Source organism: Daphnia magna, linkage group LG8, assembly GCF_020631705.1.
Source record: "Daphnia magna isolate NIES linkage group LG8, ASM2063170v1.1, whole genome shotgun sequence".
Classification (NCBI taxonomy): domain Eukaryota; kingdom Metazoa; phylum Arthropoda; class Branchiopoda; order Diplostraca; family Daphniidae; genus Daphnia; species Daphnia magna.
In genome coordinates this window covers 492,216-513,798 of record NC_059189.1, presented here as the reverse complement: position 1 = coordinate 513,798, position 21,583 = coordinate 492,216, and the positions used below count along the sequence as shown (strand labels likewise).

Genomic DNA, 21,583 nt, shown 5'->3' with positions numbered 1-21,583 from the left:
TGTAATGTACACATAAAAGAAGAGCTACTGCCTCTCCCGTGGCCATGTAGGACGGACATGTTTCTTTTCTTTTTTTTTTCTCCCCCTTCTCCTTTAACACAAACAAATAAGAGTTTCGTACATTGCTTCAAAGTGGTGCTGATGGTGGATGTCGTTTTATTTTCTTGTCTGCTTGTTTGTTTGTTTGTGTGTGTGTCTGTCTGTCTGTCTCGGCCAAACGTAGCGACGTAGATATGGGGGCCCTGCTTCTTTAAATGGCGTTCGCTTGTAGGATGTGGCCTCTGTGATGCAATATCGTTGGCGATGGCTCGACATCCTTCACGATGTCTTCCTATTGTGCCGGTAGAAAAATGCAACTAATGTGGCCACATGCATAGAATGGGGAATCGACGATGCAATTCCAAACTTTCTTTCGTTTCCTTTTTGCAATCCTCTAGGCGGAATCGATTACGAAGGCAAAGAAATCCATGAATTTTTGACAAGTCTTGTTTGGTTTTTTGTTTGACATTTCTAGCATTGGAGTATTGATTTGAAAAGAAAACCTGTTGTTATTTCGACATTGTTTTTTTTTCTTCATGTGAACACATCACCGAGAGGCGGAGCGCGTCTCTTTTGCAGCAGGTGGTTCTCTTCTTCGCATCGCCCCATCCTTCGTCTTCATTCGATTGAGTGACTTTTCAAGGGGGGAGGGGGACTCTTACGCTCTCTCTTTGCAAACCACTTTTCATTGTTTTGTTTGTTGGTTTTTACAAGTCGACGGTATCTGTTGTACGTGCATTACTATACGAGATGGTCTAAATGTATACAACTGATGGCCAGTTGATGTATGGACTGAGCCCTTCGCTTTGGCTCTTTGCCTCTTTTTATTTCAGTAGCTTTTGCACTCTACGGGCTCGATGGAGATTTCAAAAGAAGCCGTGGCACAGAAAGAAAACAATTTGAACTTGGGTGTTGCGAGGGAACGAAAAGACATTGCCGGCACATGATTCGTTTGTTTGGAGGCGGCAGCTGGACGTGGATTTCTCTGAAACGATGATTTAATGCCGATCTGTGCGTTTGGGACAGCACTTTGGAGCTGTTAAGATTTCTGGCATCGGCTAGATCATCACTTGCATCGTAATTCTCAATTAGTAAAGAGAGTTGCCTTTCTTTCCCCCCCCCCTCTTTTGGTTAGTGTACACCGTAATAACGGTACTATCCTATGATTCATATCTTTACACATGTCGACGACATGCTGTGTGTTTGTGATTTATTCACAAAGAGTTACGCCTTCAATCCTCTTTTCGTCTGCTTCCGCACAGGGTGCGATGTTTAACATCACCACACACACACGTCGCACGAGAGAGTTTCCCTTTGAAATCTAATCATAACCAAACTAACCCTATATACCTGGACGTCGTCGTGTTCCTGTCTACATTTTGAGCCTTTTTTTAAATTTTTTGTTTTCTCTTATTTTTTGTTTAGAGGGGGAGGGTTAGAAAAATATTGTGTGATGGGCTTTTGTACCAGCCGACAGCTCAGTGAGCCGCATCAGCGGGCATTAGACTCTTCTTGCGCTAGACTTCATTTGAGGAGATGCTATACGTAGCGACCGACACACAATAGGCCAAACTTATCCAACACATATCGTAATGAAGATGAAGAAGTGTCTAACAGCTATATAGCTAGCTACAATGGCGTATGTTTATTCGTCACCTCCCACGGTGCCGTTCTAATAATAAGACGACACACACACACACACTCTGTCGGCCAAGCGGGGTGCAAAGTTTGTAATGCAATTTCTCTAGCCGGTAAATGTTGAACTTTGTGGACTTTCGAGAAGAAAGAAAAAGCAAAGGGGGAAAAATGGGTAAATTAAGTATGGCGAGGCATGTAGACGAGAGCGAAATTCGGAAATGGAAAATCGTCTGCTTGTGCTGTTGAGACGAATGACATGTGATATGATGTACACGGCCTTGTTGTATTTGATGTGTATTCGTGATAAAGAAAGAAAGAAGCGCCGTGCGGACGGGATTGTTTCACGCTCGTTTTCATTGGACGCTGCCTTTGAAGGAAAGACGACAGAGACCCCCGGGGGCCAGATAGGGGCATGCGTGATCACGCTCGGCCTGTCGTTCTATCCTCTTTCACTACCCATCTCTCATTTCGTCCCTTTTCTATCTCTTTGCTCTGGCCGTGCCTAGCCAACCTTTTCTTCCCCTTCTCCTTTCGTCTTTCTTTCTTTTTTTTTTTTCTTTATTTTTGCCTCCTCGTTTTCTCAACCAACCTCCGTCACTTCTCTCTCTCCTCTCTCCTCTCTCTTCTATAAACAGACGACGCCGAGCGTCGAGTATTGATCGGCTCTTTTATGTACTATACCAGAGATATATACCTCTTGCCTCTCTCTCTCTCTCGCTTGCGTCTTTCCGTTAGGCGACTCGACTTACACAACATTCCGCCAACTGACATTGATGTCATCAATCGACATCAGATTTTTTTTTTTTTTGAAGGGACATGGAGACGCTTGTGGTGAAGAAAAGAGTTCTTTGAATCGCCGTCTAATTCAGACTCTCTTTATACACGAAAAGGGAAAAAGAAAAAAACATAAATGGTTGCAAATATGGTTATCATGGAGCCATTCTGCTTCTTCGTATGGGCGTCGCTTTCGCACACACTGTGCCTACTTTTCCCGAAGAAAGAGAGGCGAGTTGTAGGTACAGAGTTAGTCTTGCTGACGGCTGGATATTTATACGTGATGGAATAACCGAAAGCGCCTACATGACGGACTGAATTTTGAGTTGATTTGATTTATTTTTTTTTTCAATTCTTTGGTAAAAGAGGGAGACAGCAACAATAGTTCGTTGCACGTCTCCTCTTTTTCCTGTTGATTCCTTGGCATTTTCTAGCGAATTCTGCTTTTTTTTTATAGACACTTGCTTCCTCTTGTTGCATCCGGTTGGATTTGAATGCGGAACCAATGGCCAGAGGGCGTCGCATCCAGCATAAATATTCCCGGCGCTGATAATACTCGTAATTTGTTATACCCTCAAATCAGCGCAGGGAAAAGGTTTTTCCCCCTCTTGATCCATTATGCAACAGCTGGCAGGGGCAGGTGGGGGATTGCTCGTGCCCGTACATCGTGTGTGGGGTGCGATTTCAAATGAAATCCGTATTAATAGGAATTCGATGTTGTTGTTATTTTTACACACACACAAACACAGACACGACGGCCGTGTGTTAAGCCAACGGCTGCAGACGGGCAAAACTTGTTGCACGAACAGAGAAAGCAATGCAGCTCTTCCCATAGCTCACGCCTAGTGGAACATTAGCGTTACACGCTCCACTTCACCGCCCCTGATTCCACTACTGCACACACACTGTGTATTAAAAGCTTTTTGTTTTCGCATTTCGTTCTCTTTTTTTCTTTTTTTTTCCGCAATCCAATTCGAACAGCACAGACTCTGTTATAATTTTCCCTTTTCTTTTTGTTTTTGTGTTGTTGGCCGCTGCCGTGTGCGTGGCCCATCAGCCAACGAAAATCCCGAGAGGATCGTCGTCGTCTTCCACGAGGAAAATAGCAGAGCAGCCCCATATATAATGTCTTGTTTTGTTTTGTTTTTTTCTTTTTTCGGCCATGGCAAAGAACAATGCGATGGACGAATAAGAGCAGATTTTTGAAAAGAACGAAAGCGTCTGCTGCTCTTTTGGCTTCAAGTTTACAATCTGAGATGTGTGTGAATCGTATACGTTATACTGTCGCGTTTACACAACCATCATACAAGATTTGACTCGTCTTCTTCTTGTTTTTTATTTGTTATTTTTCCCTGTTTTTGGGGGGTGGTTCTTTATATCTATACGAGCCGACCTTGTCAAAATGGGATCTTGATGACCATCATGGAGGTGTGGCCAGTAGGCACGTCAGCAACTCAATTCAAAGGAAGCGAAATAAAACCAGAAAAAGGGAGATGAGAGAGCCATTCCATCATGTCTTGCCTCGCGTAAAACAAGAGAGAAGGCTTGTTTATTTTTTTATGTTTGTTGCTATTCTGTTGGCTTGTAAGTGGAGAAAGAAGAAAAAAGAAAAGTAGAAGGGCAAAGTGCGACATGCACATAACGCAGAGAAGTGGGATGCAAATAAAAAGTGGGTCGTTATCTCTTTTTTCGTTTGCGAATAGAGCGACGAAACGATGATGATGTAGTAAGTAAGTAGCGATCGCAATCATCTGCGCTCTTTGCTGGCTGCAAGAAACCACCAGCTATAACGAAATGGCTAAACATTTTCACACAACTCTGGGGACAGAGAGAGAAAGAGTCAAGAAACGAGAGAGAGAGGACACGTCGTAGAAAAGGCCCTAAAGAGCGTCGTAATCAAACGCACTGAAACACACACACACACAGAGAGAGAGAGGCTACAAGTTATACGAGGCTTAGATGACACCGCCGAGATCAATGTGCTGATGGATGTACAAGCCTCAGCTGGCGGACGAAGACTGCCAGGGCGTGGTTTTATCGTTTCGTCACCGAAAACTGACGTGTTAGTGCAGGTGATTTGAAAAGATTAAATACGACACGAGTTATGCAGTTTTTTAAAAAGTTTAATAGTTTCGACGATAGTAAGAAACGTGATGGACGACAGCAGCATTGGAAATGGAGTGAGGTTATTTGCAAGCCAGACAGGCCGGCGGGCGGGACAGTTGGCTCGTAAGAAGGCAAAAGGGCGTGGTAATCGCTTACGTCCATCTTCGTTTCTTATTCGGATTCGTTTTGTTCTTTCTCTCTTTTTATTATTCTTTGGTTGTTTCTGCCTTTCTTCTTTACACAAAATTACAAAAATAAACTAGTGAATCTTTTTTTAAACTACCCCATGGCACTGTGCGGAGTAGGAAGAGGCAACAAGTGCTTGTCATTCTAATCAACCTGATGCTGGACGACTTTTTTCCCCCTCTCTTCTATTCTCTCTATTCTTTTTATTCGTTCGCTGTCTCTCTCTCTCTCTTTCCCGTTTCTCTACTAGATTCGTTCTCGTCGATCGATAGCGGAGAGAACACACACACAGACTCAGGAGGCAATCCAACATCCGTACGCTGCTGCTGCGCTGGCCGCCTCCGCTATTGGATAGTGTCGTTATAGCGACAGCAGAGACGGGACAAACGAAAGACTTTTGTTCTTTATTTCGTTTCTTTCTTTTTTCTTTCCCGCAATTGCGCCAATGCGCGCCCTGCATTTCGAGAAAGAAAGGCCGTCCACTTGAGCCTTAATCTGCTCTGATAGCAAAGGTATCTTTTGATTGAGCGAAGAAGGAAATCGTTGGCAACTTGTCGATCGGATCAACTTGTTCAACTGAAATGTTTGTCTACATTTCACTGCCGTCTGCGTTTTGGCTGTGTAGACGAATAAGACCCGCAAGTCGCGAGACTATATAGGATGGCCAAGCTCATTTACTCTGAATGATATGCCGCTTGCTAATCAAAAGAGATGGAAACGGGGGGTGTTGCGCTCGTTGCAGATGGAACTGTTTTGAAAACAAAAAACGGAAGAGGAAAGAGCCGAAAAGGCAAACGATGGAAAGAAAATGAAGATTAGATAAAAGAAGGGGGGGTGGGTAAAAAAAAAAAAAATCGTCTATCGGATTGGATATTATTAGACATTTCTCAAACTCAATACGCCGTGAAAGAAGAAACAACGGAAATTGAAATCAGATCTGGAGGAATTCCCGCTAGGCTAATCCCCGGCCTGATGAGAACGAGCCCCGTGTTGAATGCACTGCTCATAACGTAACGCTATACCCTTCCGTCTCTCGCTCGTTCACATTTTTATTTTTAATATGAAAGAGAGCTTTGATCAATTAAGGCTACAATCCCAACCACTAGACGCATTTTCATCCGACCCGAAAGGGACCCCCCAAAAAAGGAAAAAAAAATCAAATCTTTAGTATAATATAACCTTTCTTCGCTTTGGCAAAGATTGTTGCCGCTAGGAAGAAGGGCATTTCCATCGGCCATTTCGGCACTGTTTTTTTGTCATTAGCCACATTTAAATAATCCGCTGGTAGCAGATTGGCACGCCCCTCATTTGAAAAAAGAAAATGGAGCAGATGCGAAAGTCGTCAGAGAACGATGCCCTTTTTTCATCTGGCGTGTAGCATCTTCTTATGGAAGCTGCCTTCATTTGATAGGCGCTATATGTAGTGCCGCGCGCATGAATAATTGATTAGAAGTATTTTCACAATGCCGAATTGAGTTCTCTACGGCCCGCAGCAACTCACGCTGAACGTTTCACGTTTTCGTTGACGACGATGCGAAAAAAAAGAAAAATCAATTTCGCATCCATGTAAATTTATTTTCTTTTTAATTTTTCGTTATTCGATTGTTTCAATTTTCTTTTTGTTTTATAGGGAGAAGGGGGCTGTTATATTTTCTCATTATCTTTTTTAATATTTGTTGAATGTCTTTTTGTTTTTAAATAACCCGGTCGTCAGCTGACGAATTTTGTTTTCTTTGATCCGATCGATCGTGTGTATCGTGAGCGCACTTGTTGTCTCGACATTTTCCGATTTATTTCTTATTATTTAATTTAATTTATTTTCGTTTTTTCGATAGTTAGCCAGTGTTATTTAGCGGGCGGCTGTAATAGGATCAACTAATTCGGCCGTCCGTACTCGGTCGATCGGTTAGTTGCCAACTGAAGGGCGACAAAGGGGGGCCGATTGCGGCGTTCGTGTGCCAATAAACAGTTGCTTTCTCTGCCATTCGCATGTGCCATCAAAATTCATAGGAAAAAGCCAATTCAATCACGGATCAGCCAAGATTGATCAAGTCTTTTCTTCAACTTAGTTTTCCTTTCCTTTTTTTTTTTTTTTTAAATCCCCACCGACTGTCGACAGTAGCCGAGAACTTATCGAGCGTCAAAAACTCTCTTTCCTTTTCTCTGCCTTTTGAAGAAGCCACTCGATAAACTTTGGTCCAAGTCGACAGTTTTGAAATGACGCGTTCAAATGTCTTTCGACTGTCGCTCCTAATTGGCTCGGATGACTGAGAGTTACTTCACTGAGACAGCTAATAACTCGGTCGTTCAGCCATAACTAGACGTCAATGATTAACGAGTAGTTGGTTGCTGAAATGGTGGCGCCCAAAAATTCTTCCAAAAATGTCTTTACCTGAAACGTTGACGATGAGCTTCTCGTCGTCGGGTCTCCGCCGCTCCTTGGCGATGGGCGGCGGAGGTAAAGGATTGTTGGCGATGGGCACCCATCCGATGGCTGCCGCGCGGGCGAAGGGCAACCAGGCGGCCACCGACGCCATATTGCCAGCACCACCACCGCTTGCCACGCTAGAATCACCAATGCTGTGGGGCGCAATTTTGATTAGACCGATGCGGACTGGCCTTGGCCTGGACGCACAAACGCAACCGTCTCGGCCAAATAGATGGATGAGTTTCGGATGGATCGATTCAATGTGTGGCCGCGTACACCTTGAAAATGTTGGATTTATTCTTTCTTTCTTTGTGTTGTTGTTGTTGTTGTTGTTGTTGTTGTAAGCGCGCCCTGCTCTGCACGGACGGATGTGACCATCACCGGAATTTCACGTTCGCTGGACAGCGGATGGATGCGATGATGACTTTGGCCTTTTTATTTGATTTTTTTTTCGTGTTTAGACGATGACACACACACACACACACACATAAAAAAAAATTGTTTTTAATCAGGTCCAGCTGCTCGTCGTTGCTCTTGTTGCTCGACCGTTTCGCAGCCACCGACGATGCCGTGCTGATAGATGCACACGCATCCGGTCCCACTGTTTCGGTTTCCTTCCGTTCCGCACAGACACACGACACTGACGCACATGCACCACACAACACGACAGCCCCTGCGAGATGGCTATTGCTCAGTTGGAAACAGACACACGTACAGAGACACACACTGTGGCACTAGAGCGCACACCCACTCAGCGATCCAATCACAATAGCGCGCGCAGATCGAAACAGATCCGCACAGCCAGGCAGCCAAATAATAGATCAAATCATCAAAAGAGAGAAAATGATGATAACATTTAAAAGGAAAGGACTTTTTCTCTTGTCTTTGGCGTGTTTTTATTTGTTTTTTTCTGTTTTGCCTAACCGGAGCGTTGGCGTTGGTTACGGCAGTGGCCTGGATTACTGACTCAATGTCATCATTCCGGGGTTATTTATTTATTTTATTTATTTTTTGTCCTCCTTTATTGGCTGCGCTTTTATTTTATTTCTGATAGATTTCCAACAGGATTTTATGAGTAGAAAACGCCCGGCAGCAGCCGAGAATCGGGAAAAATTGCAAGTCCCGATTATTATTATTTTTCTCTTTTTTTTTTTTTGTCGTATTATTTTGTTGTAGTTGTTGGTTAGAAAGCGACGAATGTGTGCGCGGAAGCGGATGGAAGAATGGATGGATGGATGGATGGATTGACAAAAGAGAACTACAACACACACATGAAGGTTTGTCGCTTTTTGTGTGTGCAGTTGTTGTTGTTGTTGCCCGTCCTGGCGGCGTCGATCGGGCGGTCCCTCGCCTGGCTGCGCTCCGTTGCGGCTAACCCGACCGGAAGAAGTGGTAACGGATGCGTCGCGCTTTATTGGCAATATCCGGAAGGAGCGGGCATGCAAGCGGCGCTCGCTTTTCTTTTCCTTTTCCTCCCTCCTTTTGTGTGTGTGGTTGTGTGTTGCCCCTACAATAACTGCTGATGACGTCATATGGATCCACCCAGGAAACGGGCCACAAACCAACACACACACACACACACAAAATGGAATAAGAAAAAAAAAAGAGAAAAAGGTAGAATGAATTTGTTGTTCGTTGACTTTTGATTTGCATTAGAACATCGATTTTTTATTATTCTATTATTTATTTTTAATTCCCCCAGCTGGAATCAAAAGATGACGTAATCGACTCTAGCACATTGACGCGCGTTTTACGTTTCTTGTTGCCAGTCGATAGACTTAAAAGGGACGAGCAAAGCGATGAGGAAGAATAGCAGAGGTAGAACTCCAAAAAAAAAAAAAAAGGGAGAATGTGTTGCTAGGTTATTAGAAAGTGCTTCCTTCGACCGGAAGGACGGCCAAGACGACAGGAAAATGTAGACTAAGCAAGGACAAACTTTTTTGAAAGGGGATGGGGGGGGGGGGGTTGGAGAAAGTAGCGCCAAACGTCCGGTTGCCATGGTGACAAGCTCTTTTACACTAATCACTGGCTTTTGCCTCGATCTTGACTTTGTCCTAATCATTCCATTCCCAATCAGGCCGCGCTCCGCACAGCCGACATTATCTGATCATCGATTGGTCTAGGCCAATGACAAACGTCTCGATTATGGGCATCGTTCGCATCGATTAGTTTTATTTCCTGCCACTGTGTACTGGGGCACTAGGACACTTTCCAGTCCATGTGTCGTTGACTGCACTTGAACACCGTACACGTAGGCCCACTAGCGAAAACAGACAAGGCAGCTGTTCAAACAGTTATACTTTAAAATGTCTGTAAGTACTTACGTAATAACGCAGCTGTTGATGTTGTCGAAAATCTTGGCCCGCTGTTTGCACGACAAAGTCTAGCACTCGAGTCGTTCGCCCTCTAGCCTCTGACCTTCTCTCCTTGACTATACACCCCCACCGACGGGGTATTACGCATATGCAAATTGCTCATCACTAGAGGTAATGAGCAATAACTTCCAACGTTGGACTGTGGCGTTCTTTTTTTGTTTTTTAAGCCAACATTTTTCGTGGGTCTCTTGTCTTATTTGGACGATGGACAATTTTTACTCGCGTTCTTGAATTTAAATGACGTTGCCATTTGACTTTGTTGTAGCGTTTCTAATCGACTATGCAAAAAAGTTGGGTTGCCATCCATTTCTTTGTCAGCTGCACGTACATCGTGGGGCTTTTCAACGACAGCAAAAATGTATTTCTTTATCGTCCTTGGCTTTTTGTTTTTATTTTGCGGGATTCCAATCATTAGCCTACGTGATCCGCATGCCGAGGATGCGTTCCACATAGCTGGTGGATATATGCAGTACACACATCACACTCAGACTAACAAGTCCTTGCTTGCCTGTCCCTCCTTCCCGACCACTCTATAACTGAACTCTAGCAGTTACGTACCCAAGAAGAGAAAGAGAGAGAGAGAGAGGGGATGCGATCGAGAGATAACGAAGGAGATAGTATGCGGAATTCCCCTGCTCACGCCACCCACCTCATTGTAACCCCTTTTTTTTATGTTTTTATTTTGTTGGTTTTCTATAGTCACTGTACGATTTCCTCGGCGTCATGTCCCTCCTATACACTGGCAGCTCTCGATGTTTGCCTTCTCCTACACCCTCTCGCTGCTTTGCCATACGTATACTGATGGTGTCGAGATGGGCCCAAACTGATTTCCCCCTTTTTTCTTTCCTTTCCTTTCCCTATTTTCTTTCGCTCCTTCTCGCCATCCACTGGCCGATCCGACTGGTGGATGTTCTTTAGGAACTCGCACGTCGTCCTTCGTCCTTGATGTCGTCTATTTATAACAACGTGAATTTCGTTTTCTCTCTTTTCGCTCTTCTTCCTTTCGTCCCCCCTCTCCCGCCAACGTCTTTTTCTCTCTCATTCTCCTCTTTCTCATGGGCCAAGAACAAGGAGAAAAAACCCTGAAAAAAACCTGAAAAAAAAAGCGTGAAAGTGCCAGCTACATAGACATTCCCAAGCCCCACTGACGTCCTTCACATTCAGGCTCAGGTCCAGGCTGACATGGAATTCCACGAACGATCGTCGTCTTCTGTTTTCTTAGACCCTGTGAGCTTTTAAATAACGTCGACGTAACATTTTGGCCTCCTCCCCCTCCCGCCTTTTCCACTTGTCGGGACCGCCGAAACACTCAGCTCGTCGTTTAGACATCACTGATGATCAAGTTGACGTGTACAGTCAAGCACGTTCGTGATTGACAGCCTCAAGGAGTCTAAAATTATTATCGCATAATGGGGGCAAGGCATCACAATTTGAATTGTGTTTTCTTTTGTTTGAATCGTTTGCATTATGAAACACTTTAGTTTTTTTTAATTATAAATTTTTTTTGTTTGTTGCGCGGTGAGATGTGAAACCGCAACGCACGGCCAAACCGCACTTGTCTAGCAGCTCTTTATATAGATGATTTATTTATAGCTGGCAATTGTGCTTGCGTGTGGGTGTGTGTAGACGACGGAGTGAAATGAAACGGGCAAGGGTGGAGGGGGAGGAGCGGACAAGTCGGGATCTTTTGTCTATATATTTTGTATTTACAAGTCCCGCGTGGGCAGTTTGTTCGGCAGACGCTGACCCGACCCGACCCTGAGCCGATAGTAGCACAACTATAGGCATCGTCTCCTTGTAAACTAGACAGCATTAGTACGGTCGATGGTGGTAAACACAATCGAACTTAACCCTATGCTGCCAGCGTGATATGGAATCAAGATGCCGAAAGGAAGAAGCCCAAAAATGGGTGTGAGGTACGGGAGAGAGTAACAAGAGATTGGTCAAAAGAAAGGAAGAAATAAAGGCAAAACTTACAAGGACGAGGATCCCCAACGGATCTGAGATGATGGGCTTTCGATCCTGCTTCTTATTCCTGGGCACACAAGAACAAAACAAAAGAAAACATGTTGTAGAGATTGGAAAAATTGTAGAGTTTCACTCTTTCATCGTTTTGTTAGTTTCCCAAATTCGAAAAGAAGAATTAAAAATCCGCTGGGCGAAAACAAACAAAAACAAAAAAGAATGTACTGCAATTAAAATGAAATGCTAATCGCCAAGATAGCTCTTGCTCATGCCTCAGAGATACTTGGATGTTACAAATTGTTGGATGGTGAAACTTTGAAAAATTACATTGTTTGGCCGTCGCCGCCGCTCGTCTTGTCGGTTGTTCTTCGTTCCACATTTCACTCACGCTTTGCTTGTCCGCTGACTGCCTTCCTTGGCCGACTTGGCTCACGCAGCTGGCGTTCACTGAATAAGGGCGAAAACCCCAAAAGCGAAACAAACAAAAAATGGGGTAAAAGGGTAAAGTCACTGGAGACTGAGAGCGAGGCAAAGGCAGCGCAAAAACCACTTTGCAGTCGAGAGTTGAGTTTCGTGAGCCAAAGCGGAACAAGTTGCTCTCTCTCTCTCTCTGCGTCCCTCTGACACTGCACACTCGTGGACGTTGTTTTTCTGATCCTCGTTTCACTCGCACAGTCTCGCAGAGTGGATCGCTTTAGCTTTTTTTTTTAATTCTTTCTTTCTTTTCCTTTTTGTTTTTTGTTTAAACTTTGCCGGGATGAATCTCGAAAAATCGAAAACAAATTCCGCACTGCGAAACGATGAAAAAAAAAAAAAGGCGATAAAAATTAATTAATTTTTTTTGTTTTCGGGCTTTTATTTCAATTGAATCTGACGGAACATGGAAACGTATCAAACTTGATGCAAAAGAACGTTTAGATTGAAACTGCAATTGTGTCTAGAGCTGCGATCGGCAGCCGTGCGGGATGGCCGTCCAACGTCATGCAGCGAACTGATTCGAATGCGTTGGCCCGTCGAGCTCTACTTTGCTCGCCTGGCTCTAGGTTTTCCGTGGGGGGGGAGAGGGGGGAGGTTGTGCGCCAACGGGAGCAAAAGGCACGACCCGTCTGAGTCTCTGCCAAATAACGTCTAAACCAGCTATAGCGCGCGCGCGTCAACCAACAGCGACGCCGTGTTCCAGAGCCATACACACAGACTGAAGCCAAAAGAGAGACGAAGAAGAAGAAGAAGAAGAAGTAAAAATACGTTGTTCCTCCTCCCACCTGAACACAAGTGACCGGCCTATGGCGAGCAGTCAGCCAACAAAACACTAGAAAACGAGATCGACAGCAGAAACGGTTGCATCCGTCGGCTTGTCTCTATACAGCGTCTGCTAAGAGCGCCTTCTTTTCTTTAACTGTTTAGTCTATATATATTTGGGTCTTATAACTGATGATGTATCTGGACATATAAAAGAGGCTTTCCTTGTTTGCCAGCTGATTGGGTGAGTGTCTCGCAATTTGTCCTCCCCCTACGCCTTTCTTTTTTTTCCAGCTGGTAAACGGCCGTTCAGGAAGGAAGGAATCACGCAACAGACACACACAGCGCGTGAATAAGGAGCACTGTTATATATATATAGGCCTATACACATGGAGCGCATAGGTAGAAATAGAGACTACAATAGCCCTATTTTCATCCGCTTTTATGTAATAATGAGCTAAGAGGGGATAGATTTATTCGTTTTTTCTTTTATTTTTTTTCTTTACCTTTTCTTTTTGTTTTTTTTGAATAAAACAGCGCAGGCGCATCGACGTGAAGAAGGAGAAACTTTAGAGCTTTAAAAGACCCGTCACAAGTCAGCGACCCCTGTTTTGCTTTTGCCCTTAACCCTCTGATTTTCTTCCAACAACAACCCCTCTTGCCATCCAGCAGCTCCTTACGTACTATACATTTGATTTCGTAACGTGTAACCGTTACGTCTTTTCCTTCCTTTCCATTTCTATTTTTTTTTTTCTTTTTCATGTATTTATAGTTTTTTTGTTTTGTTGTGTGTTCTGGCTTTCTCTAGATAAAAAGAAGAATTAAAGGATTCTTCCGTAGATTTCTTTTATTTGTAGACGACATCTTTGGTGACATGACGTCGAAAGACACGAGCAGCGACTGTAATGATGTCTCTCCCCTTTTTTTTCATTCCAGACTTTTTTTCTTTTTCCAAAATGTGAGACTGTGTCCTTTTGTTGTACCCAACTTTTTATTTGTCTTGCTTTGTCTGTCGTTACATTACATATTCAATTGGCAAACGGGCATGATGCAACCGAACGAATGAAATCGTTCGTGATGTAATTGGGAGGGTACCAGTCCTCTTATCGGTTGATCCCCCTTAACACTGAGCCTTTACTCGGTGTATCCCTAATACTATTGAAGGACTTTGGTTGATCTATACAATTGGGATGCCTACAAAACAAAAGACTTGAAGACGCCCTATTAACAGTATCTCGACTCTTGTTCAGCCTTTTTATCTATTTAGGGCCAAAGAAATACTTACCACTTACTACAAAACAAGGTCAACAAAAAAAAACAATCAAAGCCGCACGCACACAAAAACGGAATTATGTCTTTGTACACGTCCTTTTTCTAACAGGTTTATCACCAAAAGTCAGTCCAAATGGACAACAGTACAAGGTCAAAGAGCAAGTATAAAGTGTATAGGCCCTACATTTCAAGAATGGATGAAACTTTGTTTTAAAGGATGAAGCAAACAGAAAGGACTTTGTTATTGTAGTTTACTGGACTGCGTGGGAAAATTCAAACGCAATACGGACATCATCCTTCTGGTTTTGTTTTGTGTGTATTATTAAAGCCGTGAACGTCTGATGTGGTTGATGTCGTCTCGCTGAACTTGTCCGTTTTCTTTATGATTTTCTTTCAGCCACCCACTTCAGCGATCTCTTTCATGTCGGAATAATGAGGCACGACTTAGTATAGGAACGAAAATAATGAATTAAACGAGACCTTGTATTATACGACCGTGGATAGGTGAAAAAGGCCCTAAAAATAAAATCAGATCGGGCCATTAATACTATACTCTATAGAAAGTGATTATTATTATTTTATTTTATTTTTTTTGTAATTTGTGTGTGTGCGTCCTTGCGTCGCTTATGCAGGGGGTATATAGACTATTAACTCTTGGCTTTTGTGCGTGCTATACTGCGTGTGCTTTACGAGTGTTTGCACTGCAGACTCGATCGATTGCGTGTGATGAAGAACTGTTTGGTGGTGGTGGTGGGGGTGAGCACCCGCAGCAGTGATTTATGAGTCGTATTACTAGTAGTTCGAGTGCTGCTTTTTTTGGAACTAAAACGTAGTCATGCAGTCTAATACGCTGGTAGATAAATTGGAAGAGAAACAAGAACGAAAACGGAAAATGCAAGAGTGTAAAACACAAAGAGCAACGGGTTGTTTTGGACGGCAAAGTTTTGCTTTTTGCTAGTTGGCAATGTGCAATCAAATGCATAAATGTACGCAGCGACGCGTGCTCGATTTATAGTCACAGGTAATGGATGTATATACGGAAGAGGCGCGCGGTTAATTGCAGATAAAGTTGGCTGAATTTCTCCGTCTCTGTGGGCATTATTGCGTGCCTCAACTCACATGTAGGCTGCTGTGGTTTTATCGATTACTCAACAACAAAATATCAATATTTTGATTCGAAAATCTTCAATTGTTTTTCTTTCTTTTCCCACTCTGTCGTCGACTAGTCTTTTTTCTATTTCATTGTCATCACATATTCCAGGATACACGTAGAATAACAACAAAAAAAAAAGGAAGAGGAAGAGGAAGCAGTGGGCGACGAGAGAAACTGGGGAAATAACATGTCGGGCTCATTTATATATCGTCGGTATGGCGCTAGCTCTTTTCCCTGTTTTCTCTCTCTCTCTCTCTCTTTTTGTTGCTGTGTGTTCGTGAAAGTCTGTAACGTCCATACGTCAATAACGGGCGGGCGGTGTGTCTGGTATATTTATAGGAAGGGAGGCCGCCATATAAGCGCAGTTTGACAAATGGATTTCACGGAGACGAGAAAGACCGTCCGAAAAAAAAAAATAAAATAGAAACGAGCAATCCATTGCTTTTTGACGAGCTGGGTGGAGAATAGCATCGAGATTTTCTTCTACATTCAAAATAATGTAGCTCTCAAGAAGAATAAATGATATACACCCCTCCAAATCCTTTTCTTTTTTTATTAGAGAAAGAAGAAGAAATAGTGTGTATGTGTGTGTTAAAAAAAAAGGGGGGGAGTTTCCGTACTTGACTTATAGTTCCCTTATATTTCAAACCATATCCAGCCATCCTCCATTGACTCGAACGATTCTAACCCGTAACTGGATGTATAGGTCTATTCACATATGTGAGACAAACACACGAAATTGATGAATTCGTCGACTGCTGTTGGCCTCAACATGTCCACACAAACACTAACACACACTAGTCAATAGCTGCAATTTCAATCAGTATGGCAATGCGTCTATATAATATGCTGACTGCGGTGACATCGATGACGTGTGCCACTATTGTTGTGTTGCTCGCAGCTCTTTGGCTGTTTGCTTTTTCGACAACTCAATTCGAGAACAAATCGATGGCATTGAATTTAATTCGCGTACGTGTACATTTGTTTCGTCTCCCATTGTAATCAACTGAGCCTAACGCAGTATAGTCTGTTAATGCATTAAAACAGTGTACACACACACACACACACACATCAAAGTACTACTGAATGCTTATCATTCGAGTAGCACAGGAATTGGGTGCTGTTTGATCTGGCTTAGAGGTCGTAATCAAAACAGATTGCCACCACCCCAACGGGGGGGACAAGGGCGTGGATTTCAATTTGGCCAATGCTAAAAACATGTTGTTGTCGTCTATTTTACCTTCTTCTTTTTTTTCTCCCCCGCATGTATTCGTGTATGTGTGTTTGATATCGATTATCTTTATCCGAAATAAGAAGCCTACTATACATTACAGTCCGGTATAGTTGCTGTTGTTGCATGCGTCGTCGGTGGTGACTGTGTATTTTTGTTTGATTCTTTTTTTTTTCTTTTCTTTAGCAGGCGGAACAGAGGCTACGCATAACGGGCGGTGCGGATTCAATTTCGCATGGATGGACGGATGGATGGAAAAGCTGGCGGAACGTCTTTTCTTTTGCCGCCGCCGCAACAAGGCCAAAGCTATAATAATAGATTTGCTGCCAAGTTCGACGGGCCGGCGGTATCGTCTTCTACGTATAAACTCCACTGCACGTATAAAATAGCCCTTTTTTTTTTATTACTATTATTTTCTTCTATTTGTCCTTTTTTTTTCTTTTCTTTAGTAACCAAGCGGCTATATAGGGAATGAGAGAGAGAGCGCCTCCACCACGACAGCGCAGCAAGAGTAGATACGGACAATCTACTAGGACGTGGACTGTGTCTACGGACAGTGTGTGTGTCTCAAGGCAAAGCACTGCCGGAAGGATTGCAAAAGTCTGCGGGACTAGCGCAGTTTTTAGTCGTCGGAAGATGGAGGAGCCACGACAGAAACGGAAAAAAAAAAGGGGAAGGAAGGAAGGAAACAAGTTGACGGTGACGTACTAGCGACGAGAGACCGTCTCTCTCTCTCTCTCTGGTGATGGTGCAGGGAGGCCTTCACTTATTATACAGTCTATATGTATACGTCTCAGGTTTCGCCCTTCCTCCCGTTCTTTTTTGCCTTCTTAGCCGTTTGCGCAGTTCTCCTCCAGTCCATTTCCCACATTCTTTTTCGTTGGACCCGCTTTTTTTCTTTTACTTCTTTACGTCTATCTTCGTGATGGATGAACTCTCTTTACGTTGGCCTTTATTGACGATTAGCTTCCTCCACACGTGCTGTCCACACACACACACACAAAACACAAACGGTCCACTCTTTCCTCGCCATGAGAGCAAACCCCCCCTCCGTTTAGTTATGGCAGTAAACGACCGAAGGCCGAAAGACCTTGCCAACACACATTTTTCATAGCGTGTGTCTATATGTGTGTGTGTGTGTGTGTGGTTGACGACGTCACACACGTCTACCAGTAAAGGGTGCTGCAGTGACGTCAATCACGGAGAAGACCTGCTGGCAACAACAACAAACGAACGAGGTAATAGTACTGGGGCGTTGTTATATATCCGATGGCAACAACACGACCAGTCCCAGCTGAGAACGAGCCGGTGTTCAGGCGTGTCCAAACCGCTTCTTTTTTTTTTTTGACATTGTTTGATGTTCAACCGTTAGATCGAATGGCTAAACGGCCATCCAACCAAAGAGCCGGTACATCGGCGGCTGTTTTTTATTGCCCGTCTAGGACGAGGCAACGCAATGAATAGGTCACTAGAATCGGCCAGCAAGTCGAGACCGTGTTGAATAGAGTCGCATTGTATATATAGTTAGTTACACGTAAGCAACAGTAGATCACCAGTACAGATACACACCCTCTCCCCTCTTTCCTCGCCAACGAATGTAGTGGTAGCAGCGGCACGAGTAATACAGAACAGACGTTTCTATTCCGGCAGCGATAGCAGCCCTTTTTTTCGCTGTTCTTGTTGCTGCTGTTGCTTTGTTGTTTTCCTCGTTAAACGCGTCGAGATAGCCCCGAAGCGGAGAAGGTTAGGCGGCAGCTCTACGTATCCATCGAGGCGTGCAACTTCAAGTGGAATTCGATCGAATTTGGCGAGGTCACGTCAGCCACGATCAACTGCGCACCATCTTTCAGCTCCAGTTCTAATAAATTATTTTAAAAAAAATCCAAAATTATTTACTGGAAAATAGACTCTGGGCAATACAGATAAGCTTGTTGGGATTTTTTTTGTTTTTGTAAGTTCTGAACTAATCTCTGCTTTCCTGGACCAGCATACAGTTAGTTCCCTTTTGCCCTAATTTGTAAATTATAAATATATACGAGGTCAACGGAGACGGTGGATGACGACCAAGTGGATAATAAAACACAAGCCGAATGAGCAAAGCGCCAGGCCAGCAGCGACTCGTGACGGCTGTTAAAACTATTAGTGGCACCTTTGAGTGTTTTCTTGAGATTAGGTCTCGTGCGTTCCTCGATGCTGCTAACATTAGGCAAGTAAAGCGTGCGGTTGCGCCCTTGCTGGTCGGTGGTTGTAATGCCAGGGCTCTTCATCTGGTAGGTCGTCGATAGGTGTTCCATCACCTCGCTGAGGCGTACGTTCTCGTGGAAGACCAAATCTTTGGGGATCTGAGAGCAGGACACACAGCTCTCGTTCCTTTCCGCTGCGTACGTGTAGGTGTAAATCCCTGCGGATGTGCCGAGACAAAGAGAGTCAGAACCAGTGGCGACGAGTCACGAAACAAAACAAAATATGCGACCAGAATTGCCGAAGAGAAAAGAAAAGAATACATAGATATATATAAAAAGGGCAACACACACACACACACACACACAGAGAAAAAAGCGTGACCGAGTGCGTAACGTGGTGTTCGCGAATCGCTAGGACGGAACACAACACTTGACTATAAATAACGGTCGGCGTGCAACTCCTTTGGAAAAGGGAAAATGGGAGGAGAGAAAGAGGGAGAGAGAAAATGCGTGGAATTTGCCGAATGTCGCTAACCGTCGGTATCGTTGAAAACCATGTAGTTGTCCAATTTGGGGGCACAAGAGGAGGCCAGCTTGAAGACTTCCAAGGCGCAGGCAGCCGCTACGACGGCATTGGTTGACGCCACGGCCGGAATGATGTGCTTAACAACCCCTTGGGCCAAACGATACGTGACTCCAAGAATTCCTAAAGGCAAACGAGAAAGTCTAAAATCGATCAAAGAACACTACACATACAAAAAAAAAAAAAATTGAAATTTCTTTTTGTACGAACTCATGAAAAGCGTAGTAATAAAATAAAATCTCAAGCTACGTAACGCTTCGACGATCGTCAATCGGAAAGAAAAATTCAAATGAATACTGTATATGGAAGACTATATTACATACCGTATTCGTTGGCTCTTTGCAGGGCTTTCTCGTAAATCCAGGAAATCTTGCGACATGTAACACATATGAGAAAGAAAAGAAAAAAAACATAAGAATAAGAATCGTAAGTGGAGTGGAATGTAGGAGAATACGAAAAGGGGGTAAGCGGGCACAAGAGAAAAGTAAAGAATAGATCTAGCAATGAAATGAAATCACATGATTTGGATCGTCGCCATCGATCGGAATTTCCTCGCCGAACGGATTCTCTTTAGGCCACTGAAGAAGTCGAGCGTATTCGATGCAGTGTTCCGGCAAGCGAGGTGTATGAGCTATGGTGCAAAGCGGGAAGTTGATCTGTGGGCGTTTTTTTTTGCAAAAGAAAACAAGAAATGAAAATAACAAAATACAAAGGACACTATAAGGGAAAGAATGAAAACCAATCCGCAAACAAATGCCATCAAATAAAAAGGAGTGACGACTTTTGAAATGAGTCCAAAAGAAAAACTATATAGCTGCTAGTGGGAGGGGAAGATAGTTTAATACTTGAGGTGGGAACAGATCCAAAGTGCACTCGATGCAAGCGTTCATTCCTGGCAATATCACTCGAACGTTGCCTTTGAATCCTTCAGTTCCGCCGTCCACCAATGGGATAACGCTAGTAAAAAAAGAAAAAAAGAAAAAAATTATAATAAGAAAAGCCGTCAAAATGAAATGGTCAACATGAGAATACAGCTGGCACGATATCTGGTACAGACAAAAGTCTAGTGGAGAGCTGGCCACCTTTTCTCAACCGTTTGAAACATGACCGGAACTCTTATTTTCCCAATGAGATACGACTGTCATTCAACCTTCCGGCATACAGACATAACCCCATGTTTATCGGAAGGAATTCGAATAAAATCTTTGAATGGGCATTCAGGTTGCAAAGACATCACATGATGACGGCATAATAGTAAATACCTAGAGGGGTCAAGCTCTCCGTCTTCGTACGTGAGTAGGCTGATAAGCATCCCGTTGATCCAACGCCGGGCGATAATCGAGTCTAGCCCGCAGACGACAACGTGAAATCCAGAGTAAAAGTCCTGATCGTAGTCCTGAATTTTGGCATAGTAACTGGAAACGGACAAAAGTTTGCCAGAGCACTCTAGTTAAGGATGACATTATCACAAGTAAGAACTGTAGTTAATCGAGCGAATGTAATTGAAATTGGAAGAAAAATCGATTAAACGTGGCACTATTGGCCGGCAAACTAATCGGCCAAAGTCAATATGAAAAGGATACGGAGTGACGTTGGCCAGTGGAATGCGTTCGTTGATAAAATTGGCAGCAACTTTGGCTTTTGGTTTGCCAACATCCGAGTGACGGAAAAGGAACTGGCGATTCAAATTAGAAACGTCAATGGTATCCATATCGATTACGTGGAGCTGGCGGAAGCCCATTAAAGCTAAATTCTTGAGCAGCTCACAACCCAAGCCACCAGCTCCTAAAACGAGAACCTAAAGAAGTAGGAGACAAAGGACAAACATGAAAATACACAAAAACACAAGAAATTTGATTGAATTTTTTTAAATTTAAATTAGTATATTTGTTTTCTTTCTATAGGTATTAACCTTGCAGTTGTCCAGCAAGAAATCGAGAGTCTCATTCGAGGCCTGGAAATCAGGGTGAGCCAAAGGCCCCCCTCGTTCCAAAACTTTCCTCAAGTGGAACCACCTGCCATTCCAGTTAGTGGTGCTCATCTCAATCTTTTCCCTTAAAGGCAATGCAATTTATTATAAATTAGTCAGTTATCATATAATCATAAAGAACATTTCCTTCTCTAGTGGAAAACTAATGGCACTACAAGAAAAAAAAAACAATAGAAGAAAAGTCATAGAAGACATACTTATTATAAGATGGGTAAAGGTTGAAGTCTAGTTCTCTACATAACAATTAATATTAGCAAAAATTACTTCTACCGACTGGAAACCAGTTTGCCGAAATATCCTTGAATGTTATGATTCAGCAGACGACGGTTCAGTTTTCAGATCTATCCGCCTCCTTTAAATGGCGCTGTACATGGTTTCTATCTGGGCGGCAGTTTCAAACATTATTTGTTCAAGTTACACA

General features: G+C 43.4%; 2 protein-coding genes across 6 annotated transcripts in view; both read right to left on the bottom strand.

Annotated features, from left to right (window-relative positions):
• LOC116929812 (potassium voltage-gated channel protein Shal) overlaps nucleotides 1–12,681 on the bottom strand; it is a 36,874-nt gene extending 24,193 nt beyond the window's left edge. The window contains exons 1-3 of one of the 3 annotated variants that reach the window (XM_045178268.1): nucleotides 11,839–12,681; nucleotides 11,524–11,581; nucleotides 7,136–8,687 (exon numbers count right to left, since the gene is read on the bottom strand). In XM_045178268.1, the coding sequence (XP_045034203.1) occupies nucleotides 7,136–7,280 (145 nt within the window). In that variant the 5' untranslated portion in view covers nucleotides 7,281–8,687; nucleotides 11,524–11,581; nucleotides 11,839–12,681. Of the gene's footprint in view, nucleotides 1–7,135; nucleotides 8,691–11,523; nucleotides 11,582–11,838 lie in introns of all 3 variants that reach the window. The other 2 variants (XM_045178269.1, XM_045178267.1) reach the window with 2 other exon arrangements.
• A 5,222-nt stretch (nucleotides 12,682–17,903) lies between these two features.
• On the bottom strand, nucleotides 17,904–21,547 carry LOC116929816 (NEDD8-activating enzyme E1 catalytic subunit). Of its 3 annotated transcripts, none has more exons than XM_045178270.1 (10): nucleotides 21,427–21,547; nucleotides 21,085–21,226; nucleotides 20,756–20,970; nucleotides 20,435–20,587; nucleotides 20,018–20,129; nucleotides 19,691–19,828; nucleotides 19,496–19,541; nucleotides 19,125–19,295; nucleotides 18,556–18,807; nucleotides 17,904–18,264 (listed from the first exon to the last, which is right to left on the bottom strand). In XM_045178270.1, exons 2-10 carry the CDS (start codon nucleotides 21,211–21,213, stop codon nucleotides 18,164–18,166), a joined length of 1,317 nt encoding a protein of 438 aa, XP_045034205.1. In that variant the 5' UTR covers nucleotides 21,214–21,226; nucleotides 21,427–21,547; the 3' UTR covers nucleotides 17,904–18,163. The 3 variants fall into 3 exon arrangements, with proteins under 3 accessions (XP_045034205.1, XP_032793055.1, XP_045034206.1); XM_032937164.2 differs by having other exon boundaries at nucleotides 21,360–21,503; XM_045178271.1 differs by having other exon boundaries at nucleotides 21,433–21,451.
• Nucleotides 21,548–21,583: the final 36 nt, after the last annotated feature.